This window comes from Stenella coeruleoalba, assembly GCF_951394435.1.
Source record: "Stenella coeruleoalba genome assembly, chromosome: 14".
NCBI classification, from domain to species: domain Eukaryota; kingdom Metazoa; phylum Chordata; class Mammalia; order Artiodactyla; family Delphinidae; genus Stenella; species Stenella coeruleoalba.
Window position 1 is genome coordinate 51,184,328 of NC_137160.1, and position 27,914 is coordinate 51,212,241.

The window sequence follows — 27,914 nt, forward strand, 5'->3', positions numbered from 1 at the left end:
AGGATGCCTGCCTCTCTCTCTGTGGAAGCTGTCACCAACAACAAACCACAAAGTGAGGAAATGAATTGCACTTAGACACACCACCCTTAACACATCTCCATTTGGAAGGGTCACCTGGCAGCTACCCTGAAACCATCTTGCCCCAAGTAGTCCCTCAGGTCAGGACACGTCACCACCTCCAAGGAGGTAGTTTTCCTTATTAACTGTGAAAGGAAAAGCTGCTTGTAAAATGTACAAACAGGCATGCTAACATTTGTTTGCATCAATTATCAAAATGCGCCCAGTTAAGGATGTTTTAATTGTTGGCGTATAACAACACATTTTTGGACAGAAACACCACAGTGGGTGTTAGAGAAAGTCCATCATTTAGAAATGAACATAGTGTGGACCCTACTTAAGGCTGACTTCAAATTGACTTGAAACAGTTTTAAATATCTGCCTTCCACCTAATTTATCCACCTCAGCTCCTGCCTTTGGCTTTTTCTAACCTACACTCCAGCCACACTGAATTCCTAAAACTATGTCCCTGAAGCATCAGTTACCATGTTCTTCTTCCTGAAAACCTCTATCCCGATTTTTCCCCCACAAAAATCCTACACAACTCATTCAAATTTCCTCTCCTCTGAGAAGCCGTTTCCAACCCTGCGGTCAGAATTCACGGCTCCCTACTTTCGACTCCCAGCTGTGTTGCTCATTTAAAACACTTTCAAATCTGACCAGCAGGAAGATCTGTCTATACACACGTGTCCCCACCACGACCACCACGTTACCAACAATCTGATATCCAGGACCTTGTTTTACTACACTGAAAACAGGGCAGCCCGTAGCACAATGCTTCTTAAATGGAACAATGACCGTAAGGCAAGGGCTAGTCAGATAGAGTTCGTCTCCATTTATTTCCACATTATATGTTTAACGATGACTTCAACATTATATTTGCAGTTTTAATATAAACTTAAGTAGGCTTTAATTTTTGTTAAATAATTATCTACAGAACTACTTGTAGGCAGACAAAATATATTCAGTGATGTTTTTATCCTCAGCCATTGTCTTATTACTCACTTTATCAAATTAATCCTTCCTGTCCCGAAGAAAATTAAGAGATAACTTTATAAATTGGGGGATGAGTTATAAGGTTTTTGTATATTATAGTTACATACATATATACAATATACACATGCATTTTAGATATGTGTGTATATATGTAATGTATCCTCCAGTTTTACAAATTTTTAGTTACAAGTCCTAAGAGGGATAGAATATATAGAGACTACTTATTAAATCTTATTTGGGAATTGCTGAAATACAATGTTACCATATTTGCCTCCTAATAACAACAAACGTAAAACATAACTCAGTCAATAAATGGAATTCAATGAAAAATTTAAATATTCTTACAATCCACAGAGACTCTAAATGCCAAAGAAAATCTGATGTCTGTTTAGGTCACTAAATAAACACTTTTCAGTAAATCTAGAAGATTTAGATAAAGAAGATTTCAGACTGAATGAAAAAAAAACATTTGGAGGAAATTTATCTTTACATTCAAAACTCACAAAATTAATCAACTGCATCAAAAATTAAGTGCAACACATTTCTTAACAAACACAAAGAATTCCATACAAGAAACTGATTACAAAATTCTGATAGGACTTCCCTGGTGGGTCCAGTGGTTAGGACTCTGCACTCTGAACGCAGGGGATCACGGGTTCGACCCCTGGTCGGGGAAGATCCCACATGCCACATGGCAAGGCGCCCGAAAAATAAATAATTAAAAAAAAATTTTAAATACAGAGAAAATAAGGAAAAGAAAAATGAAAAATAATAAGGTCTAATGAATAGTAAATATCATATAAATGAAAGCAAATAAATCATTTATTGCAATAATTTAAAAAAAGAACTCCAAAGGAACAAGACAGGGGCTATTTTAATACCAGGCTGCCCGGCAGCAGCAACGGGTCTTCCTGTTCTCATACAGGAGACAAACTGCCCTCCCTTCACCTCCAAAACTTACACACCACACCTGCACAGCCTGCAACAGAGAAACTGAGTCATAAGGGAGCAGGTCAGCAGCCTGATGACTATCAGAAGAAACGAGACAGAGGTCTAGTTAAAACACAAAGGAGCAACATGTACATAAAGCTAAGACATGCCACAAAGTCAACAAAATGAGGCTTCAGAGCAGTGCAAAAATGATTTTCGTGTGCTCCAGCCAGGCTTGCTCAGGTGCCAAGTCACGATAGTACCACCACTGAATATGCCCACATGCAGGGACATCAGAACTTAAAAGAAGTCCTCTAGGAACGCCTCCTGGTGATCTCCTGCAGCTGACTTCTCAGAGGGGAGTTAAAACAGCAAGTCTGATACGGTCTCTGCAACGGTCTCTGTGCTTTAAATCACAGTCATTAAGGAAAGGTAAGTAGAGCGTGTGGCCCCTTTCCTTGTTCCACTGGGAGTATGCCTACGATTGTCCTTTGTTTTGTAGCTTGGCTGTCCCTATTAAATGAGGACAACCCTGCAGGACTGATTTCCACCCCGTCAGTCACAGGGGCCGCTGGAGATCCACGGGGCAGACGCATCATCACTGGAGGTTTTAAACGCCAAGCCGAAGAAGGACCCAACCTTGCTGTGTGGATATAATAACATCCCCCTCACCTACAGCGCTCACAAAATCCTATAAAGCAGTCATTCACAACGCCAGCTGCCCTCCAACGTGATAAACTGGGACCAAAATGGGAAAATGTCACTTCTTTGTCAACACAGACGCCTTTCACAAATGCTTCTGCCAGTTGCTCACAGATAACGGCTCCAGCAGGCTCTTCACGGCACCGCCGCTGCCACGCTAGCCACGCGCACGAAGAACCAGCCGGCCCAGGAGGGTCTGAAAAGTGTCCAGGGACCAACGGACACACACTGGCACTCCTGGGGAAACCACTGAGTCTGCTACAATTATCCTTGGAGGGGACAGTTTCCCAAGGCAGCCAGTCTACTGGCTTTTGCCGGGTAGTCAACACCCACATCAGAAAGGCACCGATGCTGGGAGACTCCGTGATGGGCTGGCCATCCGGAGAAAACCCACGAGCCCAGTGCCAGCCCAGGCCAGGAAGGGCGGGTCCCTGGAGGGAGGAGGGGATGATGGGCAATCCTCCCCCCCAACACCCCCCACCCTCCCCTCCCCCGCCAAGCCCTGACCTCACCCCACCAGCTTCGGGAAAAGCTGTCAGGAAGCACTTCTGAGGCCACCTGGGCTCAGAGAACTGCCCACCCCCGGGTCTGCAACTCGCACCGCTGGTTCCCACAGAGGCTGCCCGGGCGCTGGGAGTGATGGGGAGAGTGCAGCAAAAGACCTTGTAAGGAACTGCTCTCCAACTCCCCCAATCTCTAAAGTACTTTTTAAAATATTTTTTTTAATACTAAAATTGCTTTGCCTCCTGGCCTCTGGGAGAAAACTGAGGCTTTCATCCGACGGCACTGGCCGACGAGCCGCCCCTGGCATGCTGGGTCCCAAGTGAGAGACAGATGCAGGGACACCAAAGCTGCCATGGGACTAGCTGCTGGACTCCCGAGGTCCTTCTTCCAGACAAGTCCGGGCCTGACCCTGTCACTGCCTTTGCACTGTTCCTCCCCTGGAGGGCAAAATTGATTGGACTTGCAAATAGCCAATTTTGAAATTTTACATCACAAAACCACAAGGGCAAAACAGACTCCGCCCACTAAGGTTCCAAAGCCCATTGTTGGGCAAAAATCTCTATTTCTGTGCCATTTATCATTCAAATTTAGCTTTTGCCATGCTAAGCTTGGACTGTAGCACCAACAAAAGTGAGTTGGAGCTGGCAGCAATCCACTTTTTAGCCAGGAGAGACAGATACTGAGGCTGAAACCCTAGCTGATCCCTCAACGCTTCAGAAAACCAGAACATCTTTTCTCCTGATTTAAGCCGCATAATTGCTTCTGAGGACTTAGGGCACAATAAAGGATATTTTAAAATAATATTGACCTTTTCATTTCCTCACAACTTCTATTTACCACTTTAGACCCTTGAAGTTACATCTTACCCTCCTGTAAAAAGAAGTCATTCACCAGAGTTCACCTTTATAAAGGCTAGAAACGTTCTTTGAGAATATGTGTCTGCAACAAACAAAAACAGCAGAAAGGCTTTTTCCCTTTGGAAACTCTGAACAAACTTCTTGTTCATTAACAAAAAAGAGTCCAAAAGAGTTTGAATTGGAGGAGTCAAAGAAAAATATCAAATATACCTTTAAGCAGTTAACAACTTTTTTTAAATTTTTGTTTGTTTAAGCCAGTAAAAATACCAGCTCAGTGGTTCCTGGTTCAAAGACAACTCAAGGGCAGTAGTTTCAATTTCACCTGTGGCGACTGTTCAAAAACACAAATTTCCAAGCCCCACCCCCAGAGACGCTGACTCAGAAAATCCAGGGTGGAGCCCAGGAATCTGTAGTATTTCAAAGTACCCCAAATAAAGCAAAATTAAATGTAGAAAAGAATTACTAAGTAGGAATTTTAATGCTAATGTTTCGTCCTAAACCAGTCTCAGTGTAATCCTCACCCGGGGCTGTGAAATGCTGCCGCACAGGTCGGGCCCTGGATCTCTGAGGACCAGGGTGCGGCCCGGTCATTTTTAAAGGGCATTCCAGGTAAATTTGGGAAACACTAGGGTGGGAAAGTGCTCTTCATTTGAGAAAAACTGAGTTTCAATTACAGCTTTACTGAAACGAAGTCTGTGATCTTCACAAAGACCCAGGCACCCTTGTCCTCAGGGGCGCGAAATCACACACAAACCGAACTGCTCACAAGCTGATCACCAGGCTGAAATAAGCCTGGGTACAATCAAGGTGCATTAGAAGACGGCGAGGCTGCCCAGCCCAGCAGAGGACTGTTAGGTGAAGATCGGCGAATACAGCAGCACATCACATGACTCACTGTGATGAGCTTTGCTCTGGGTAGATGATTTTTTTTTTTTTAATGTAAAGAAGGAAGAAAAGAAAGAAGGCTGGAGTTGATAAGACAAGCAAAAGCAATTTAAATGCCATGGGCACTGGGATATATAAAACCACTGAGCTGGTACTTTTCCTGATCTACATTAGAAATACATAATACATGTATATACATTTCTACTGTACACACATGTACATATATATATAAACTCAGATAAAAACCTGGAAATAAAACAATTTAAAGCACTTCAAAACTTCTTGCCTTTACTTGGGTTAATTTAACCATAAAAAAATGATGTGGATCTTAATTAAGAGGTTTGTAAAGTACTTAAGTTTGTCATTTTGTTGACATTTAAATGTAACTTCCTCTAAAAACTATTCTTAGGTATCAGCTAACAAAACTGAACTGTTGGTTTAGATTATTGTACTACCAGATAAGATAAAATTTGAGATAATATACCGGGAGAGCAACCCACTAGCTTAGAAGGAGTCTATACTGTTTTAACACTTACCCCTGAGGCTGTCGGTTGTGTCGTAGGGGAAGTATTTTTGCTGCAGTCATCTGAGTTAGAAGAGGTGGAAGTTGGAGTCATGGGAACAGAAGTATTGCTATTACCTGCAACAGTCAAAATTAACCTCATAAATATACATATACTCTGCTAAGTTTGGCAAATACCTGACAGTCAAATAGTATTTTGTTATATTTACCGGAGCAAGCTTTTGACTTATTTATGTTCTTAGGTTTTCGTTTCCTCGTTTGAATTCCCTCTTTTTTCATAGCAAGCGGTCGAGGCACCTAAAAATTGTTCACATAGGCCATGAGTTTAATAAATATTATATTGAAGAAAAACCAAACTAACTAAAGACCCAACCTCAGTACTGAAAGCCCTCATTTAAAAGAACTTGGCATAAATGCCAATCCAATTTTTACATACACTTCGAACTGCATAAAGACTACACTTTCCCCATCAAATGCAGAGATTCCTCCAGAAAAAAAAATAGGGAGGGTGATTTGCCAGGGAGAACTTACTCCTTCAACTTAATGTTTATTGTTTTAAACAACTTCAATTACAGAGTGAAACCACTGAATACATTCAGTGTAAAAACACTGAATACATACAAGAAAAATAAATATTTTTATTTCAAAGAGATCATGTATTCTTCTCCCTACATATACCAAGGAAAATTTTCTTTTTAAAATTGACACATATCTTGCGCTATCCTTAAAATGTAGAATCTAACTATAGCTATCAAATATAGCTATTCCTCTTTTGTATAAATGTATTTGATTGCATTCACATTTTTTAAGCTATAAACTAGTTAGTGTGAATTTCTAGTTGGTTCCATGCTTTTTTTTCTTTTTAAGTGTACAGTTTTTTAACATACACACACTACTATATACAAAATAGATAACCAACAAGGACCTACTGTATAGCACAGGGAACTATACTCAATATTTTGTAATAACCTATGAGGGAAAAGAATCTGAAAAAGAATACATATATATTATACGTATATAATATATATATTATACACACACATATGTATCACTGAATCACTGTGCTGTATACCTGAAACTAACAAGAACATTATAAATCAACTATACTTTGACTTTACAGCTTTTTTTTTTAAAGCTTACTACCATCTTATCAATTCTAAAACGCACTTTCCCACTTTTTAGTATTTCTAAAATTGGGATGTCTTACTATGGATTTGTGTGACAGTTTAATTGGCAGTATTTTTTGTTTCTTACTAGTAAGATAAAAGTTTCTATTATAATTAACAGGACCCTCCAGTCACAGAAGTACATATAGAAAATCAGATTTTTCACTTTTATGCCCTCTCCTTTGCTGATTTTTTTTAACTGAAACTATGTACAAACAAGACACTGAACATGTAGACACATGAGCAGAGTAGGTGGCGCACCCCATGGAGTTTCATGTAGAGTCCACAAGCATTGCACACAGGTTCACCCTCGGCGTTTCTGCGCCACAAAGTGGTGGTTGTGGTGTGACAGTTGGCACAGGACAATCCAAGCCGGCGGGAGGAAGGCTAAAAAGCAGCACAAGAATGTAAGTGTACAGATATGTGATTTTTTACGCATACGTTACATACATCAATGTATCACGTCCCTGCCATCAACAAGCATGTACCTGGTTATTATAAATAAGAGGTCCCTTGAGAAAAAAACCTTGACGTGTAATTAGGTTGACCTTCCTGGACCAGAGTGTGCTCCATCCAATACATAAGATTGATTTGCTCCAGCCCATTAGCATAGATTAAAGCAGTCACAATGCTGGCCAATGCCTGCACTCACTGTTGGCAGACGGCTGAGACACAAGAGTAAAGAAATGAGTTTTTCTGTGCCCACTCCTCTGGAATTCTGCTCGCACAAGGGAAACCAAGCTTCCTGGACAAGAAATGTTTTCTATCTGTGTGTATTGTCAGAGGCTCTGGCAGACCTGGTCCCAAATGAGGAAATTGTTAATTGAGGAGAAACTTCTAGATTTTTTTCTCTTTTTAAAAGATGTTCTAGGGGACTTCCCTGGTGGCACGGTGGTTAAGAATCCGCCTGCCAGTGCAGGGGACACGGGTTCAAGCCCTGGTCCGGGAAGATCTCACATGCCGTGGAGCAACTAAGCCCGTGTGCCACAGCTACTGAGCCTGCTCTAGAGCCCGCGAGCCACAGCTACTGAAACCTGCGTGCCTAGAGCCCGTGCTCCGCAAAAAGAGAAGCCGTTGCAATGAGAAGCCCGTGCTCCGCGACGAAGAGTAGCCCCCGCTCACACCACAACTAGAGAAAGCCCAACTGCAGCAACAAAGACCCCATGCAGCCAAAAATAAATAAATAAAATAAATAAATTTATTTAAAAAAAAAAAGAAATGCAGTCACAAACCACCTGCCAACATGTTAAGTGGCTTTGGGAAGTCTCTGCTTCACCTGAAAACTGAGATATTGATCTACTTCTCAGATATGTGCAGAGGAATAAACCAGAAACTGCAGAAGGGCCTATATATATTCACAGAAATGGATTTTCGAAAATGTACACAAATTTTGGAAAAAAATATATTTTAATACATCTCATTAATTATCATCATGATTGCCTATTGCGTGAATTTTTGTATTAACCATTTTATAAAGGATTAGCAAATTTTACAACATTGTGTTAGTGCTGGCATTGTCTTATATATGGTGATGCTGCTATATTTTATTTAGCCTGTCGATATAGTACTCAACTTTTGTTCATACAAAGGGTTAAATTTATCAGAAGAGGGCAACAGTCTGTCACTCTGATTTCTATGTTCCCTTTATACCCATAACATCCTTATATGGAATTTATTTCCTCTAAATTATTATGTGTGAATTATAAAGAGGGACTATTTAAGCTAGTATAAGTTCCTGCCTAGAATGACAAAAATCTAAGTTTGTTTTTAAATTACCTAGATAGGCAACTAAAACCCTGCTGTGATTTCAGTTAAACAAACAAAAAAAAAGCTATGGGGAAAATCCAGGGACCAAAGCAAGCTGAAAGACACAGAATTAGGGAAGTTGGTAACGATGATTAATTTAAGAAAAGAAGTTATAAAGAATGGACAACAAAAACACAGACTGAGCATTCACTGAATATTCAGACTAAAAAGACAGAGTTCCAAAATCTTCATTGGCAAATTTAAAAGTTAAAATTGTATTTTGCTTTTATAACTCACATCCTGTTGTATTGCTGTAGCATACTCTTTACAGACAAGTTGTAAAACCAAAGAGACACTGGGAAGCCTTTTAGTACTGCCATCTTTTTAAGAAATCAGTGCTCAGAAAGAATCAATTTGACTTTTGGTTGAAATGAATATGTTTGGCTAACAGAACTGTTTGGGAAATTGCTTTTAAAATGATGAAAACATAAAATCTTACACATCAGGGCTTTTTTTTTTTTCTTTATGGTTAAAATAAAATAATTTCCCAGAAGAGCACTCCTTTCTCTTCATAAATGTGAAATCAGTAAACTAGGGACAGGAAGTTTCATTTTATAAACAGGTCATTTATGACAGTTTCCAGTGGAATTTGGAGCCAATGTGAGGCGAACTTGTTATCAGAATTTGCCATTATAACAAAGAACTTTATGACTGTCAACTGCAGATCATAAGTGAAGCCAGTCCCCATAAACATGTGAAATGAAGGTGAGCGGGTTATAAAAGTTCCTGTAACAAGTGATCTCAGCTATAGTCATCACTGACAAGGAATTCAAGTTACACCATAAATCTCTTATTTTGCAACGTATTACAAGTTCAAATTCAGTGATTGGTTCTGTACTGCTAGCTAAACAAACTTGGGTTCAACATTCTGAGAACTAACTAGATCCAGCAAAACAATAAATAAGAAGCCCACAAGGAGAACTAATTGATAGACACACCCTTCAATTGGTATCATTTATAACACATTTACCAAGCACATTGGCTGACCTTGGTCACTGCCAAGACACCTGCTACACAGAAGGAAAACTCATAGATTCAGAGATGTTAAAAACTGGGGTTTTTTTCCTGTTAACAGTTATTTTTACTGGTAAGTGCACAAAACTAATGCCGCCATCTAAATATGGATGTTACTAGATCAAATTTAAAATGCCACTAGAACCTAAATTCTGCCAGTTTTTTTGCTCAATCTTGAGAAAATGTTACCTTCTGGACTCAGCTCAATGCGCCTTTCCAAAAAAATAATAATCAGTTTCATTGTTCATACATTGGCTAATACATGAAAACAAGGAACTTCCTTGGAATATTTTCCGGCAGTACTTTTTCTTTTTAAATATGATGCATATAAGAAAAATGAAAACCACAGGGAGTCAGGCACTGAAGTTAAGGATGCCCTTTGAAGAAAAGTTTAAGCTGTGGGAGACTGTAACTAGTTTAAGGCACATACACTCATTAAATTAACCTCGGCCACTTTATTTTAAATGCATTAAAAACAAAACAACCATAAAACTAATTGCTTCTCTTTAAGGTGTCAGACTTACATTGTGATGCAATTTCACTCTAATCTATTTAACACAAACAACATGTGTAGCATTTGTTCCTGCTAATTAGAGTATAACAATTAAATAAATTACTTGGATACTTAAGATGTCTGGCATCTAACTGTAAAATATTTTACTTTAAAAGGTATTAGAGTATGAGTGCTTGGCTAAACAAATGTTAGCCTTACGGTGGGGCTTGTGAAAGCTTTCGTTTATTTTCTCCAATCACTACAGCAGTAAATACCCTTTCCTTCTTAACAACACACAAGACAATAAGAGATTAATCCCTGAAGAAAATCAGAATTCCCGCACTTTAATAGAACATAGTGAAATGTGTCGGGATGGTGAAAATCCTCTACTTGCAAAAAACATGCAGACTGCATTTTCTTCTCAAGTTCTATGTAGTTCACTCAACATCCACATTTCAAAATAACAAAGGTTAGAGTAAATAAATTTTTCACCCGACTCAAGGACAGTCCAAAAGACGGATGGAATTTGGAGCTAAAACTAGTCTGGCTCTGAGAAGAAGTGGAAGGGGCCCAGAGGTAGAAGGGACAGAGTCAAAGGGGTCCAGGAGGATGAGGCTGTGGGGAGAAAGGGACTGTGGGTTCGCTGTTGTCATATCCATTTGAGGGGGCATGTTACAAAGAAGCATGCTTTTTTTCAAGAATAAACTCCAAACCAGACCAAAGAGTCCACAGTGAAAATAAAAATCTCCTTCCTTCACCTGACCTGGGGCTGTAGCCTCAGTTTTTCTCCCTGGAGGTTACTAACATTACTCATTCCTTGTATCTCCTTCCAAAACTATTTCACTGCATTTACAAGTACATCTAGAGATTTGTAAATATAGGGAGTTTGGGTACTTTTAAAAGATGGTAGCACACTACACCATTATTATTATTTTTTTTTTCCATTTAAGGACGTCACTCTCCTTTCAGGACCTGCGCTCGTGGGCGCTCAAACGACCGGAGAACCGGGCGTACCGCTGGGGCCGGCACTCGGCCCGCCCCGGGTGCCCCCGCGGGGACAGGTGCGGTCGGGCGGGGCCGGGCGGGGAGACCCCGGCCCCAGGGGAAGAGCGCCGCTTGGGGCCGGGCTGCAGGGGAGGGCGGCGCTCGCACTCACCACGCGCTTCTGCGGCTTGATGAGGGGCCGGCTGAGGCCGTTCATCTTGCTGTAGAGGCCGCAGGCGTTGCACAAGTAGTGGCCGGTGCCGTCCCGCCGCCACAGTGGCGTCTGGATGGAGCCGCAGTTCACGCACTCGCGGCTCTCAGGCAGGTCCTCCAGCAGGTCTGCGGGGACGAGAAGCCGGTGAGGTCCCGCCCGCCCGCCGGTCCGTCCGTCCGTCTCCGCGGGCCTCCCCGACACCCCAGCACCCCGATCCGCAGTGCCGGCCTTCCCCACCGGGCTTTCTGCTCGGCGGCCCGGCCGGGAGCCGGCTGTTGATGTCATCGCGATCGACCTGTTGACCAACACTTTGTCCAATACTTCTGCACCCCTGGGCGCACCCAGTGCAAACCCCAGGGCAGTCGGAGACAGAGCTGGAAGCCCGGCCCGAATCATCTGCCTCCTGTCTCCAAGGACCTCAGAGTTGAGCCGTGGGGAGTTTGGTTTGGGTCCTCTGACCCCTTCTTTCCGGCTGTTCCCAAGCTTTTCAAAACTGAAATCCATCATAATTACAATATACCACTTGCCAAACCCCAGCAAGCCTTGCAATATTAACAGTGATCACTGACCCCTGCCCTAACCCACAAACATCCCCGGACAAAGTGAGGTTGTCTTCTTTACTTCTATCTCAAGTTAACTTTTTGAAGGTATTTGCTGTATCTACTACTCTTCCTTTTCCTCAGTAAAAAATAGACAAGTGAAATTAGAAATACTGTTCTTGGGCACTTTTGTCAATTAATTAGAAATTACTCAGGTCTCCTCAGGGGGCGGGGAAAGCACTAAAAGATTAATAAACACAGAGATAAATGTTAAGCTCGATTTTCATGCCACAAAGACCAAATACTAAAATATTATGATTCCAAAGTGGGTCTTATTGCTTCAATCTACAAAACGTCTACAAATGGTTGATGCTTTACCAATTCAGAAAATTACTCGGACTGTCCCAATGCTAAATAAATTTTTTCCTATTTTCCTGCACTAAAATTTCAACTTATGTCATCTATTTAAATTATATTTGTCATTTGGCTACTTGGTTAGTTTTCCGGAGTTCACAATTAACCTAAACCTGCTAATTTACTCTAAAGAAGCCTTTAGAGTAAATGGTTTTAACATTTATTACTTCCCCTTGAATAAGTTAAATATGAATAATTATCTAAAATGAGGTTCTTATCAAGCACTTTTTAAATAGACTTTAAAATATCTCCAGTCTAGAGTTACTTATATTATAGAAAATTTAAATGTTACCATTTGGCTTTCTTTAAGGAGCATTTCTGAATCAATTTTTAAAGTAAATAAACATTACACTTTACAGTTTATTTGAAGAGTATGCTAGCAAGCCTTTCTATTCACGAGCAGTCTCCAGCTTGTGTCTACCGTCAACTTTTGTACAGATATTTAAACGGGATTTGGACATACAGAAATCTTTCATTCCATTAATATTATTTACCCTGCAAAACAAGTCTCCTTCCTCCTCAAGAAATACGTTTAAAAGAAACTAGCCTCCCACATAACTCGAGTTCAAAGTTGTCATGGGGATACTGCAACTTAGAACACATCACAAAGATTTATTCTTCTCCGCCCTAAAAGCTACTATTGACTACGGTAATCAGTAAAATGCTCAGGACTTCAAGGACACTGAAGTTAAACAAGGTATTTGTCTTTGTTGTTGACTTTAAAATGTTACCTATCAGAGCCCCTCTCCGTGGAGAATTGGGGCATTCCCTGGAGAACCCAGCCCTACGCCTGGCCTCCTTCTCCCGGGCTGGGAACAATAAAGACTCCCCGGAGAAGACAGTGTGAACGCCCCAGGTAAATCTCTTTAGTCAGCTGAAAACTCAGAGACAAAACGTAAAGTCTACTTTGGATAAATAAAATTTAGGAAGTTTGCTTATTTTTAATTAAGTAAAATCTACAGCTCCCATTGCCTCCACACTTTTCCCCACTCCTCATTCAGCAGCTGCAATCCTATAACTAAAATAAGAAAAAGCTACTTTTTATAAATCACGAAATCTGATTGTGCTGGAAGCTCTCTCACCACTTCCCCCCAATTCATCCTCTGTCTCCTAACCTGGCTGCTTTGGGTGGCCCTGGGCAGTGACAGACTCAGGGGAGAAGGGCAAGGCCAGCGAATGTCATCCCGGGACCGAGAATGGAACCCAGCTCAGCGGCAGCTTGTGAGGGCACTGGCCTCTGGAGACAGAACTCACCCCAAAACTCCCCACCAGCACCAGCACCAGGGAGAGGTAAATGGAGCAGGTTCCCAGAGAACAGCCCCCTACTCCACCCCCCCGCACTGTGCAGGTTGAGAAAGCTCAGTGCTCAGGTTTTAGCCCTGCCCATTTGCTCGAAAAAGAGTGCCTCCAAAAATGGTTTGTTTAAAAAAAAAATCAAAGTGGAGAAGCAGAGAATCAGTTAGGAAGCTGGCAGGAGAGGTGGTCTCTAGCATGGGAACACCTGTAATGGACAAGCAAAGTTAGGGTCATTCATCTCCCCCACCCCCAGACTGGCTTATTCTCAGCAGCTTCCTGCCTTCTTTAAAGACTCTTTATGCAAAAGCTGGGTGTTCCCAAACCCCTTTCCTTTTTTTTTTTTTTTGAAACATGCTCTGAGTCTACACAAGATTTTTCTAACTTTGCAGTGTTCTACCCAGAAAGGGAAAGAATTAGTGAAAGGATAGGCTAAGTTTAAATTGAAAAACTTACAACCTGTCTGTAATTGCACCCTACCACCTCTAAAAGGATTTTTCTCACAAAACCAATTACTTTAAACATCCAAAGACTCCGATTATGTCTTTTGGACTGCTTCTCTGTCCTGTGTAATGCTGGAAGAGGGCAAAGGGAAACGGAGGTCACGCTAAGGTGCGTCGCCAAGCAGGCAGAGCTGCCCCCTACCCAGCTCACACAACCTTTCGGATTCCCTGCTGGATTCTTGACTGACAGAAACCTCACAGCCTAACCACCACCCCCTTCCATCCTTTGAAGATCCTTCTCCCTGTCTCTCTGCTCCCGGGAGCCAGATGTGGGTCCCTAATGCAGCAGGAAGGGTGACAGGGCTCTGTGGTCTCAAGTCTCCAAACTTCAACAGGGCCCTCCCCACCGCCCCACTCTACACACAGACCATGGTCTCCAGGACCAGCTTTGCAAGGAGAGGAGAGGGGATTTTCAGCCCAATGTTACTGAGAGAGCGCAATTCAAATAAGATCCTTCACACCTTCAGGCCACTAGCATTCCCAGGCTGTCTCTGAACACAAGGCTAGCAGTGCCTCACTTGACCCTCACCAATTAGGGTCCCTAAAAGACTTGCTGTCCCTAAGTGAAGGGCTCTCCCGCGAAGCCCAGACCTGGGGCCTGAGAGCACCAGGTAGGGTACCTTAGGCTGATGTGCCTCCTTTGTCTTTGCCACTTCTTGACTCCCACAGCTCCCCTCAAAGAAACAACGGCCAAAAAAAGTCCATTTTTTTTGTCTTAGGAGACTGTCAGGTTATATCAAACAGGTTAAATACAAAGAGAGACCTCTGAAAGCACGAAAAAGGACCCAGAAGCTGAGGAAAGAAGCCAACGTGCCTCTGTCAGGCCAGACAACAGTTCACACCCTCCCTTGTCCTTGAAGAGCAGGACAAACACTTTTCAAGATGTGGGGCATTTGCAGGAATTTTGACAATTGTGTTTTCCCAGTTCACTCCAAACTGCCCCCAGACACTGGAATGGAAAGCATGAGTGGGATTGGAAACTGAAAAATTGTTGGCCTGGGTTCCGGAGGAAGAATAGGCGTGAGTGCTCCTGGATCCCTGGTCCCAGCCTGGGGGACGCAGGCGGGAGCAACAGCACGACACCCCGCCGGCCTGCTGATGACAAGCAAAAGGGCCCCGGCACCAGCCTTCCCTCGGGACAGTCACCAGGCTGACCTCTCTTCTTGCCCTCTCACTGAGGGTCAGGGAGATGCCAACTAGGTCCTTTTCCACCATGGACCTCTTTAAACACTCTCGTTGAGGGAAACACACGCAGCTCCCGACCTTGGGAGAGTTGAATTGGGTGTGACTGTGTGTATTGGAGGAGAGGGTGAATCGTATGCCCAACACGCTCCTAAAGTTACCCTCCAAATGGACTCTCACGCTTCCACCCAGGCAAACTGGAGTCTGCGACCAAGTTCAGGCCCTGTCCGTTTCCTCCTGGGCTCATTTTTTTCCAACTGCCCACTCCAGTCGCTATCCATCAAGTCCCTGGACCTCCTCCCAGACCCTGAGGCATATCTGCGCATCTAGTCTCTCTCGTTCAAAACAGAAGCACCACAACAACGCGGTCAGACTCCGGGCACCCAGACAGGAATGCCCTGGAAACAGGGCCCGTCAGCTAGCTACTCCACACCCCCTCGCGCCCCGACTCCCATGCCGCGGCGCGACCCTTACCTGCGCTGGGGCCCCGCGGCACAGGGAGCGGGGCTCCGGCGCGGCTCTGCAGGCTGTGAAGCACCGGGGTCTCGAAGGGTCCGGCGGGCCAGGCGGGCGTCAGCGGTGCACCCACGTAGGGCGAGTAGGCGCTCGGGTGGTGGTGGTGATGGTGGTGGTACGTCCCGTTCAGCGGCCGCGCGGCCGACAGCGAGCCATATTGGTGCTCGCGGCCGCCCATGGCCGCCAGACTGCCGCCTCCACCGCTCACGCCGCCCGCGCCCCCGCCGCCGGCCGCCGCGTAGCCCCCCGGGTCCCGAGCCGCGCCGTTGGCCATGGGCGGGCTGGGCGAGTAGGGGAAGCGCGCCGAAACGTGCGCCGCGGCGGAGCTGGCGCTGCCGGGCCCCGCCGCCCCGCCGGCCGCCGCGCCGCCTCCGCTGCCGTACGGGGGGCTGTCGGCGGAGGCCTGGGGCCAGCCGGGGTGCGCGCCCGCGCCGCCCGCGTGATTGGCGGGCCCGCCGCCCGCCCCCTGGAGGTACGGCAGGCCGGGCAGCATGGAGCCCACGCGCGTAGTGGGAACGTAGACTGGGGAGCTCGCCGCGGCCGCGGCCGCAGCCGCGGCGGCCGCCGAGTGCACGAAGCCGCCGGGCGCGCCGTCGTAAGCGGCGGGCCCCTGGCTGGAGAGGGCGGCGAGGGTCTGGTACATCTCCTCGGGCTGCTCGGGGGCGAAAGGGCTCAGCTTGGCGCCGCGGCTGGACCACAGCAGCTTGCTGGCGGTCGCGGCCTGGTCGAGGTCAGTGAAGAGCAATAGGTCCTCCCAGCTCGACAGGGCGCCCCCGGGGCCAGAGATCCCCGGCGCCGAAGGTCCGTGGGGAGCCCCGAAGGGATGCGAGGCGTAGGGGCTAAGCAGCAGCGAGCGGGCCGTGGGTCCCGCCGCCGCCTCCCTGTCGAGCTGCGGTGTCCTGCAGTTGCTGGCGCCGCCGGGGCCGCGCTCCCCACCGCGAGAGCAGCAGGAGGAAGAAGAGGAGGAGATGGGGGAAGGCGGCGTAGAGGGCTCCCGCGCTGGAAAGGCTCCGGAGTCGCTGGCGTCCGCAGGCGCGGCCCCGAAGCGCTTCGGCAGGCACCAGCCGCCGTCAGTCAAGGCCATCCACGGTCCGGCGCCCTCCTAGCTGACTTCTAGCTCCTGAGACCGGATGGGGAGGGAGACAGGGTCGGGAGGAGAGATAAAAAAAGGAGTTATCCAAAGCGCAGGCTGCACGACATCTTACCTCCACTCGCCTCCCTGGCTAATGAGATTCCTCAGAGATCCCGTTTCTGCCCCGGGCTCAAGGGGTGGGTAAGGAGAGGGGCAAGGGGCCTGCGCAGCCGCCACAGGATCTTCCCAGGACCCGGATACAAGCTCTCCCTCACCCGCACGGCTCGGGTCCCTTCGCGCTCCCTTCCCACCCCCTCCGCAGCATCCTTCATCAGCGCGAGCGCCAGACCCCAAGGGTGACTGCGAGGCTGGCCGAGGTTTTCCTTCCGCCCCGAAGTGGCTCCCTCCTGGCTGATGGCACACAAAGGAACTTTTTAAGTAGCCGTGCGTGTCGGCGCTGCCTTATCATTCCTCCGTACGGGGGTCGCTCGCCCGGAATGCCTCAATATGAGAGCTGCCCGCGTGAAAATCATTAGCACAGGGAAGGCAACCTGTTCCCGAAAACGAAACCGCCGCGTTCTCCCATACTGGCTTTCCCAGAGCTTCCCGGACTGCGCTGACGAGACAGAACGCGAGCCCCAGAGAGAAATGCAACCCAGCCCTGGAAGGTGGGGCCGCAGGGCGGAGATCGCAGTCTCGGACCTTCGGGACATAGGCAGTTCGGGGTGCGTGTGGGGACGGAGTCTCCTGCCCAACCCGCGTCCCCGCGGCGCCGCACACCTTAAGACACCGCTCGCCTCTGCAGCCACCAGCGCGTGCGCTCACGCCGGCCGCGCCACGCCGGCCAGACCACCCCGGCCCACCCCGCGGTCATCCCCAGCCGCGGAAAGGCCAGACCGTTCCGGAATCGGACGTAGCGGGGTGGAGCGGAGCGCAGAGAAAAGGAGGGGGAAATGTAAGGGGGGACGCGAGACCGCCCCGGAGCCGAGGCCACCCCAAAGGGGAGAGCAGGAAGAATGACAGGGAGACAAGGAGGGGGTGGAGGAGGGAGGCGAAATACAGCCGGACTGGCCTTCTCGGGGCTGCTTTTCCAAATCGCCTGGGCTCATCGGACATAACCATACTAAAATTAATACCCACACACAGACCGGGACTAGATAGCAGGAAAGAAGTCTCTGCCCGCCTGACTGCCGGCTCCCGCCCCTTTGCGCCAAGATAACTCGGAGATAAGGCTGCGCGCAGATAAGCGCTTCGGGGAGAGGAAAAGACACCATAAGTCGGTCCGCGGTGTCCCGGGAACCTGGGTGCCTGCTGGGAGTGGAGAAGGTAGAAACCCTCGGAGCCGATCGCGGCCCGCAGAGGGCCGGAGAGCCGAGGCCGACGGGCCAGCGACGGGTGGGGGGTGCAGAGGAGGAAAGAGGAGAGATCGTGCAAGAGAGGAAGCAGCCGAACCTCGGGTGGGCGCTGCGCATGGAGAACAGCCGTGGCGGAGGGGGCTCCAGAGCGCTGAGAGAGGCCGAGGGCGCCGGCAGGCGAGCGCGAGTCCGGGGTCTGCGCGGTGTTGCTGGTGAATAAAAAGGAGAGAGGAGGCGCCTCTTACAGCTCTGCCGGAAAACTGCAGCCTGCGCTCCTGATTGGACTCACCGAGCCCTAAACAAACAGCGCTCGCCGAAGGGTGCCAGGCTGTGGGTCGGAACTGCGCTCTGCGAGCAGCTGGGCGCTGGAGGTGAAGAGGAGGAGGAAGAGGAGGAGGAGGGAGCTAGGGGAGGAGAGAAAAGAGGGTGGGGAGGAGACGGCGGGCGGCGGGGGGAGGGGAGCGCGCCCGGGCAGACAATGAGCCCTGCGCAGCCTGCGGGTGTGGGCTAAGCCGCGAGCACCGTCCTGGGAGTAGGGGCGAGTCCATCCAGGGGGCGCCGATCCCGGGAACGCCGGGGGAGGGGCGGAGGTGGCAGAACGCCTGACCTGGCTGGCGACCCACACCCATTCCTCCTCCCCCAGTTACACGCGCGCTCAAGGGGGCGGGGGGGGGGCGGCGGTGGCGCTGGAGGAGTTGACCGTGCACAGCCCCACGCAGCCACCGCAGCGGGAGAGACGCGCCAGCTCCCTGGTCAGCGCGCCCCCCAGAATAAGGGGGGAAAGTGCTTTCCTCCGCTGGCCTTCCCCGCTCCTCCCTGCACATTAAATGAGCTTTTAGCTCCGCAGTTGTGTGTGACCGACCTTAAACTTTCCCAACCTCTTCTCGAGACCCTGAGGCTCAGGTCGTGGTGGCCGTCGGGGGTCTCGTCTCCTGTGATCTAGGAAAAAAGGAACTCGAGTGCCCAGCTCCCTATCTCTGCCCTGCTTTTTAGAAATGTACTAAATTCCTGGGAAGTTTCGGGAGGTTCACGTCAGCCCTCCCCAGCTAAACTACGGGAACTTTGGGGGTCATGGTGTACGTAAAGGTTAGTCCATGAAGTGTGCAGAATGGAAAAGGGTTTCCACGCCGGTCACCCCCGGAGGTGCTCTCCAAGTTTTGGTATCCCGTTTGCTCTGAGCTTTCCCTGGAGAACTTCAGGTAAGTATCAGATAAGTCGTTGGAAAGAGGAGGGGGTCACCTTCCCAGGTCCCAGCGCGAAATACCGCTTCCCCACCCCCATCCTCACATACACACCCCTTCTTCGCTCCCTCCAAATGGTTATCACAACTGTGTACAAACTGATACGGTCCTTAGCCAGCAAAGGGACTGGAAATGAACGTCGCGGGGTTATCAGCGCCGATCTGTCAGCGGGGAGTCGCGCGGCCGCAGGTTCGTCCGCGGCAGGAGCCGTGATATATGTCTCGCTCCCTTTCTCTCACAAAAAGGATTTCTTCCGACAGATGTGACCCCAGAAGTCTGTCGAGAGAGAATTTTAACTAGGGCAGGAGCAGTTGTTTTGTGGCAATGGATTTTTACACTTTTTTTTTTAAGGTAAATCGAAGTAAATGATTTTCTAAAGGTCAGTCTCCCTGAAAGCGTTTGGGCTGTGTGTGTGTGTGTGTGTGTGTGTGTGTGTGTGTGTGTGTGTGTGTATGTTTCCAGTTGGGGAAGAGAGAGGAGCCTGAGCAGAGTTGAGCCGGGGTAGGTAGGGCCATAGTAAAATAGGGTTTCGAGAGATTGTGAGACCTCCTGGCTAAATGTATGTTTCCTCTCTATGTGACTGTGAGCTATGAACCTGTGAATCCTGGGGGACAAGGGGCCAGGGCCTGGCAGAGCGGGGGAGGAAAGAGTGGAATCGAGGAAGTCGGCGATTCTTTTTTTTTTTTTCATTCTTCGTAGTAAATTGCTGCTGAACACTTTTGAATTTTAAATTGCTACCGAAAAGGTCCATAAACCGTTCTCATCCAATTTAGTCACTTTTATTACATTCCTCTTTGCCTCCCCCAATCACTGCGGCGGCTCCCAGTTTCAGCGTGGCCGCAATTCCGAAAAGACTGAAGGTAGAAAACTCTGGAACGGAGACTGGCGACTGGAGCAGGATCCAGGGGCTTTAAAATTTAACCTGAGTTCGATCGAATGCGTCTACCAAAGTAGATAACCCGGCGTCCGCCGTCCACTTAACTCCTACCAGGGCTTCCAATGCCTTTCTTTTGTTTTTTACGTGAGTTCCGATCAAATTTTTATGTAGACGGAGTTTTGCAGAAGCTCCTTTGTAAGCCGTTACAGAAAGGTTGTGGGCATTTGATTTCCTTTGAGTCCAACTGTTCTTAAATATTTCTGAGGTTTGCTCTCAAAAGCAAAGTTTTTTTTTTTAAATTCATATCTCAATGAGGTGATTTCTAACGAAGACAAGTTAACAAATAAATAAGTCCATTGGCTGAGTTGGAGTCCGGGCTGTGAACGGCCTCCAAGCCTGAGCCCCGAGGAGAAAGAGCCCCCGGCGCGAACCTGATTCCTGCTGTGTGTGTGTTTCTTATATTTGCAATTACGTGGGTGACCGTGTGAATTTCCTTGGACAATAGTTGACCCCCAGGGACCGGCTTTTCCCGCCAATCCGTAGCAGCGGGGAGAGGGTGCGCTGGCCCCGGCACGGCTGAGACAGAGGTGAGCGGCGGGACGCAGACCAACTCCACAACGTGCGAGTTCTCAGGCTCGAGAAAGGACAAGGCATTTTACCCTCCAGATTCCCAATCAGTTTTGAACATTGCTTAAAACAAAGGTGGGGGCAGGGAAGTCATTGTTTGCTCTTTTGCAGGGTCACAAGTTGTTTTCTGGTTTTTTAGATTGGTCTTGTTTCTCTTGTCAGTTAACAGAGAAATAAAACAAAACTGACCCGTGGAGTTTATTCAGACAGAATGCCAGGTTGCCTGACTGTTCCAGTTTGCAGTTTTCCCAACGCATCGCCTTTGGCCTTGGGGACAACACCCCCGGGGCCCCGGGGAGCGGCACATTTTCAAAGCCACCCCCCAGGGACCTGAGGCCCGGCGCTCTGAGCTTCCTCTGAGCGCCCCAGCTGGTCCGGGAAGGCCGGAGGGATTAGGGGGGCGCAGAGGAAGAAGTGCACCCCAAGAGCTGGCGATGGTCCCCACAGTGCTTCAGGTAGACGGTCATGCTCTTAGAAGTTTTCTTCGTGTTTCCTTTCCTTTCTTTTTTTTCCATTTCTTTCCCTAACGCCTCTCTCTTTTTGGTGGATTTGCTAATCTGGAACGAAATTGTTTCTCTCGGGACTGTTGAGACCCAAGGAGTAGCCCCTCCGGAGCGATCCTGCCTCCGCGAGCGGCCCTCCTCACCCTCGGAGGGGGGCGGGGTGCCTCCCGGGCGAGGCCTGTCCCCAGGGCTGATTTATTTGGGCCGCGCGCGCCACCCCGCTCTTCGCGACTCGAATCCAGCCCGAACCCAGCCGCCAATAGGGCAGGGGGCGGGTGCCTGGCGGCCAAACTGGAAGGGTGTTTGGGAGCCCAGTTGTGCGCCGCTTCTGGACGAGCCGCGAGGCCCCGACGAGGACCCGCGTCTTCCGAGGATCCGCCTTTACGCCCGCAAACTTAAGCTCATCCGCTTATCATTTCACCAAGCTCCTGGGTGCTCCAGCGACGTTTCAGGAAGAAAAAGAATACATACGATTTCTGACTTTAAAGCATAGGTTTTAACTTGAGAGGGTTTTTTGTTGTTGTTGTTTTTAACCAGATTTATGGGGCCTTCTCGCTTGTACCATATTTCTTCCCGTCCCGGGGACGCTTTGGCCAAAGGACACTGGGTCACCTCGGCGTCCTCCACGCCCGCCAGCGCCCGGGCCCACTAGCCGGGTCGGGGCGGCGCGTTCTCCGATTCAACTCGGTGGCTGTCACTCCGACGCAGGCCATCGCCCAGGGCCCTGACAGTTGTTGGAGGGAAGGGGGGGGCGTTGTCGTTGTTTTGTTTTTTAATTCTCGAAAATCCCAAAATACTCCTTAGAAATGTCAGGTGGTGACGGCGGAAGCGCGGGACGTGCGCAGCCTAGAGGTCGCCCCAACCGCGTGCCCCGGCTCCCCGCCCCCTGCCCGCCGCTGGTCCCCGGACTCAGGAAGGCGCAGCGCCCACGCCGGACCCCGGCCGGCCGCGATCGCGGCCCCGCGACCCCGCATCCCCGCGCAGACCCCGCGCGCCGCCGGCGGCCGCCAGCGCGGCGCGGAGGTGGGCTCGCGGCGGCGGCGCGCGAAAGGTCACCGCGGTGGCATTCCTCTCCGCGCGCTGTTTACGTGACTTAATGTACTTCATCCGCTGCGGGTAAGTTAGGGCCGCGATAAGGGGGCGGCCGGAGGAGGGTCGCTGTAAAAGCCCCACGCTGGGCGCCTTCCAGCCCTCCCCTCATCCATTAACCTTTTTACTTTCTTCTTCCCTCTCTCTTTTAAAGCTTGTTATCTAGGCCACCCAATGACCGACGAAAGATTTTCCCTCCCTGCTTCTCCCAAGGCCGCTTTAAACCAAATAAATTTAGCTATTAAGGGCCAAGATGTCTGACAAAAGATCGAAAGGTGTCTTTCCGTGATCGCTTAAAGAAGCGAAGGGGAAGCTTGTGGCTCTCGGATCCCGATAAGACATTCCACACCGGCGCCGGCCTCCCTCCCCGAGGCCTGCTTGCGTCCCGACACGCTGAGAACCCCACTTGGTGGCCCCGATCTCGGATGGCCGCCAAGTGGGGAGTGCCAAGCTCTGGGGTCCCGGGAGCCGGGGACTCCAGGCCGGAGCTGGACTCCCCAAACAGCCCCCCTGCACTAGGCAGAAAAACTAAACCGAACTCAGTGGGACCCAAATTACCTCCCATTTGGATTATTTTCTGATACTGAATAATACTACAAAGCCAAACCACTCCTAACCTCGTGCCCCGCTCCCCGCGGTTTGCCGAGCTAGGGGCAGTGTCACTCCCCATCTCTGGTCGTCCGAAGCAGACCTTTTGAACCCCAGTCAGAACGTGGTGGGTGGAAGGAACCCGGCGTCGGGATCATACAGGCTAATGGGGAGGGTGTGGACCCTCAGAATAACAGTGTCCAGGTTGGAGGCAGCAGTCCAAATACTCAGCCATCCTCAGGCTGAGTTTGGTTATGAAGTGTGGTATTTACTATTAGTACTATTAATTACTACGGGCTTCACTACATAAAGCCTAGGGCTGCCAGCTGGGCTGAGGCCCTGACCCTGGAGTAATCCCTTCCCTCTCACCAAAGGTGAAGCAAAAAATAATCCAGTTTCCTGATCCAGGACTGAGAAGTGGGCTTGGGGAGTCAGATGCCATGTTTTCCGTTTCCTGCACAGAGCTGCTGCTTCTCCCCTTAAGGAGATGGAATATCCTCCATACTCCAGGCCCACTTAAGCCTTTTCTACCACTTTGAAATACGGCAGGATAAGAAACTGGGGGTAAGAGATGAGACCACTCTCGGCTTCGCTGCTGTGGGGCTTCTTCCCACATCTTCTGCCTTTCCCATCTGTTCTTCTCTGGCAACATCAGAGACAGGACTCTGAATCCCAAAAGGCAATCCAGTATCTTCAGCGTCTGTCTGTCCTCTCATGCTGGGCCCCAGAAGTTAAAAATGTCCTTCTTCTCACTTCTCCCTCCAAATAAGGTGAAGTCCCAAATCATTCACCTTATCTAATCCTAAGCTCTTACCCAGCCTCTGGAGGTGAGAGAAATCAGAGCATCAGAGGGAAAGGGACCATTTATGCTCTCAAGAAGGTGAGAGAGATGCAGAAATTTCCATCCCACTAGACAGGCAAAACCTGGGCTTTCTCTGGGCTTTGCAGGTATCACTAAGTGTTTAGGCAATGCCCATTCCAGGGTCAGGGTGCAGATGCCACCGCCCCAGAGCTGTCTCAGCTCAGAGACCTTTGTGACTGGTTTCCTAGTGGGGCAGGGGGCATTGGGGAAGCAGAAAAAAATGAGATGATAGGCTTTAGCTGTTTGCTAAGTGACTAATGTCCTCCTTGAATCAATTAAAGAAAAAAAGTGCCCAAAAATTAAAAAAAAAAAAACTTGCTGCGTTTGCCACCCAGAAATATGACCTCTCCAGCTGTGTTGCAAATATGCAGAGAATTAAGACCAAAAGGTTGTCTACTTACATGCAGTCCTCCAGTTTCCTGCACTTGCGCGACAGTACTGAGTATGCACTGCACAAAGAAGAACTAGAAGAGGTAGCTACTAGTTTTGAAGTGTTTACAGTCTGAAAGGTTTGCAGTTCTGTAGAGCCGGTTAGGCAAAGTACCACAGACAACTTGCAAGATGGAGGGAGATGTCTGAGTCTTTTTTCTTTCTCTAGAAAAGTACCCATGCTCGGATTTTCCTCTAGGCTTCACAATGAGCTTATTAAAACGGGAGGGTGGTGTGCTAGCTCAAACACTAGGGAATTCCTAGGAGCCCAGACTCTGGGCCAGCCTTCCTGGGTTTGAATCATGACCCCTCCCCTTCCTAGCTGAGTGACCAAGACAAATTGCCTAACCTCTCTGCTTCAGTTTCCTCATCTTTAAAATGGGGTTGATAAAAGTACCTCCCTTACAGGATCATTGAGAGGATTAAAAGATGTCTTATGTATCAAGGGCTAAGAGTAACCAGCATATGGTAAGCACTGTGTAAGCATGACCTGTTTTTACCAATATCTATATTGTAATAGACTTACACCTACTACATCAGATTTCAGTTTTTTGGGAGACCCACCTATCCGCCAGAGTTAAATTAACTCCCAGGAAAGAACTTCTTTGAGCACTCATTCAACTTTGAGACCTGCCATTCACCAGAGGTCTTGGGCTTTTTCTATGTACCAGCAGTGAGGACTTTATTTATCGCATTATGGTAGGAAAGGGTGATGGGGCAGACAATTGTAGATCTACTTTTTCTGGTTCCTTTGAAGAGGAAAAATTCCTTGTTCCCTTTGCAAATGCCAGCAGCAGACTACAGGACAAAGATAACAATCTTAAGGTTTGTCCTCTGCTCTGAGAAAAGAACTCCAGTCCTCAGAAGCACCCCCCTCCCTGGAAGCTTCTTTCTGGCAGGAGATAGGAGTGAATGAACAGATGGGGCCATGAAGGAGGGCAACCTTGAGGACTGGCGTTAGATATAAGGGAGAAAAAAGAATTAACTAAATTGACCTGGTCATCTCACTACTCTCATGCTTTTTGCCTTTCAATTTGGCATTGCTGTTTATGCAGGAGACTTATTCTACATTAATCACATTTTGTTAAGGAATTTAAAAATAAATAAATAAAGATCTGTGAGAAGCTAGGGGACCCAATATTGATAGAAGAAAATCTAGACCATTCCAGACTTTTTCCAATTGATTTTTTTTCTTTTTCTTATAGCATCCCATCTTCTAAAATAAGATCTAAACTGCAATAACGAAAACTTAAAAAAGAATCCATGGGACATAACAAAGAATACTGTTCTCTAGATAAAATGATGGGGAAAGAGCTTTGTTTTTCAGGAGGCAAAGTCTGGAGGGATCATAAAAGTCTCCCACACTGTGCAGGTTTCCAGCCACGTTTGTGCCCAGAGCCTGTTTTTCTCTTTCTCTGACAGTCGTGATCTTCTCTCCATTTGATTTACTGAGTGCTGTCATTTCTCTGCTCTTTACTTTCACAATCACACATTCAAACCTGATAAAGTTCAAGACCCTGAATACTTGCAGCTTTCCCAGATTTACAGTCCTGTTGCCCCCCACCCCAGCCAGTGGTCCCCCGGCTGATTGAATCCTCATGGACAAAAGCCATGGGGGATCAGCAAAAAGCCAGCAGGTCCACGAGGGCTGGATCTCCAGAGAACGATATCCCCCATGTCAACTCTGTTAGTCAAAGCGAACCTTGGTAGCTTCCTCCCCCTAAAAAGAGATGTCAACATTCTCTCATTTTAGTTCCAACTTCCAGTTTGTAAACTGCCTGTGGGCAGGGACAGGCACGGTAACTTGCAAATTTTACAGTTGGTGAGAATTGGATGTAAAATCCTGGTCAGCTTACATGATTTTCCTGGATCTACTGAACAGCCTTGTGATCGAGGGCAAGCCACGTAACCTCTCAGTGCCTCAGTTGCTCCATCCATAAAATGGTAGAAATATTACTTCCTATAAACATTAATCACAAACCAATGACTTGAGTCCTCCTCTCTGTGTGTAGCTCTGTCAGGGCCCCAGTAAGACCACGAACACCTGTCTGATCTGGCTGTTTGGATTCTCCCAGGTTAAATACAAACCTAGAAGTTAATCTAAATACCGTACCAATGGGCTAAACAAAAGGAATGGTTCATTTCCAAAGACTGATCAGTTAAATTAGGCTCAAGTTTTCAAACCGCTGAAATGTCTTATGATGGAAGATGCTATCTAAATAATCTATTCTTTGCCTATAAATATGTCATAAGTCAACTAAATCACAGAACAGTGACAAAAAGCCATCAGTGACCATGAATATCCTTATTTCCAGTATGGTGACTATATGGGGACTTCATATTTATGACATAAGTAATTATTTTACATGATTTAATGTTTTCATTTATCTTGAACTATCAGAATTTTCTGAGTAAGGTAAGCAGAGATTTAAGTAGGTTTTTTTTTAAATCACTGTTCCAAATCCATGAATTAAAAAGGTGTGATTTCCCCCCCCCTTTTTTTTCATATTCTAGAAAGCTAAACTGTCATAATATCTAAGAGGAAAATTGTATTCACCTGTTAGGAAAGGAGGTGAATAATTGCCTACCTTCTTCAGAAGGCATATTTTTAACTTAACCAATCAGGAAACACCGATTGGAGTATATTACGATGTTGCTTTTTCTCCTGACCATAACAATGTTTACTTCTACAGAGGTGAATAAAAATAGAAACTTGACTTAGTGGATATCAAATAACTTTTTCTGGCTCCTCCTGAGCTAGGTGACTACTCTGTTTATAATCCCACAAATTAAAGACATGCAATTATCCAACAAAAACAGTGGGACTATTACACCATTTTTTAAAAGACTGACTACCACATAGCCGGTGCCCAGCCAGCTCTAGCCAAAAACCACAGTATGGAACCATAAATAAAGCTGTCAGCCTTCGCATTTCAAAGGCACCTTTCTGTAGAGAGCTCGGCTTGTGGTGAATAGAAAAGGGCCTACCCAGTGGTTGAGCTGGTGGACCGGCAGCAGAATCCGTCCACACCTCAGCACTGTGGCTAGATTAAGCTCTTGCGTGGAGGTTGAGAGCTGGGGGTCTGGGTTCGAATCCCAGCTCTGCAGCTCACTCTCTGTGTCCTTATGCAAGCTACTTAATCCCTCTACTTGTCATTTTCATCATCTGTAAAAAAAAAAAGGGGGTGGTAAGAACAGTAGCCTCCTCAAAGAGTTTTTATGAAGTCTCAATGAGTTAATATTTATCAAACGCTTAGAAGAGTGTCTGGCTCAACATGAAGACTATTTGAACCATTTGATAAACAAGGAAAAACACAAACTTCTATTTCAGGCTGCCTTCCTAGAGGAAGAGAGATGAGGGGGGAAGGGAGGACGCCCCAAGTCCTCAAAAAAGTTAGGTAGGAAGGCAAAGGCATAAAGAAAAGATATGAGAAGAAGACTTTAAGAATGTCAGATATTTCCTACTGGGGATTATTTAAGGTCATAAACTCACCCTTTCTGTGTATAAAACCTTCCAACGTGCTGTCTTTACAATGACAAATGTGCTAATACCTTGATCAGTGAATGGAGTCATAAGGTCTTGCCCAGCATATCGTGTTTATATCAGAGGCAAAAGTGAAGGTTGCAGAGGCAATAAAACTCTCACGGTGCAAATATTTTAACACCTCACACATGTAAAGATTCTTCTTTCTG

At 47.6% G+C, this 27,914-nt stretch overlaps 1 protein-coding gene and 1 long non-coding RNA gene across 4 annotated transcripts in view; one reads left to right on the plus strand and one right to left on the minus strand.

Moving 5' to 3' along the window:
- Positions 1–18,343, minus strand: part of GATA6 (GATA binding protein 6) — a 32,486-nt gene extending 14,143 nt beyond the window's left edge. The window contains exons 1-6 of one of the 2 annotated variants that reach the window (XM_079942024.1): positions 18,103–18,343; positions 15,537–16,698; positions 11,090–11,256; positions 6,882–7,007; positions 5,664–5,751; positions 5,468–5,571 (exon numbers count right to left, since the gene is read on the minus strand). In XM_079942024.1, the coding sequence (XP_079798150.1) occupies positions 5,468–5,571; positions 5,664–5,751; positions 6,882–7,007; positions 11,090–11,256; positions 15,537–16,662 (1,611 nt within the window). In that variant the 5' untranslated portion in view covers positions 16,663–16,698; positions 18,103–18,343. Of the gene's footprint in view, positions 1–5,467; positions 5,572–5,663; positions 5,752–6,881; positions 7,008–11,089; positions 11,257–15,536; positions 16,699–17,430; positions 17,719–18,102 lie in introns of those variants that run through there. The other variant, XM_079942025.1, reaches the window with a different exon arrangement.
- A 2,750-nt stretch (positions 18,344–21,093) lies between these two features.
- LOC307196741 overlaps positions 21,094–27,914 on the plus strand; it is a 73,112-nt gene continuing 66,291 nt past the window's right edge. For both annotated transcript variants that reach the window (XR_013831206.1, XR_013831207.1), the window contains exon 1: positions 21,094–21,205. This is a non-coding gene — a long non-coding RNA (uncharacterized lncRNA). The remainder of the gene's footprint in view (positions 21,206–27,914) is intronic.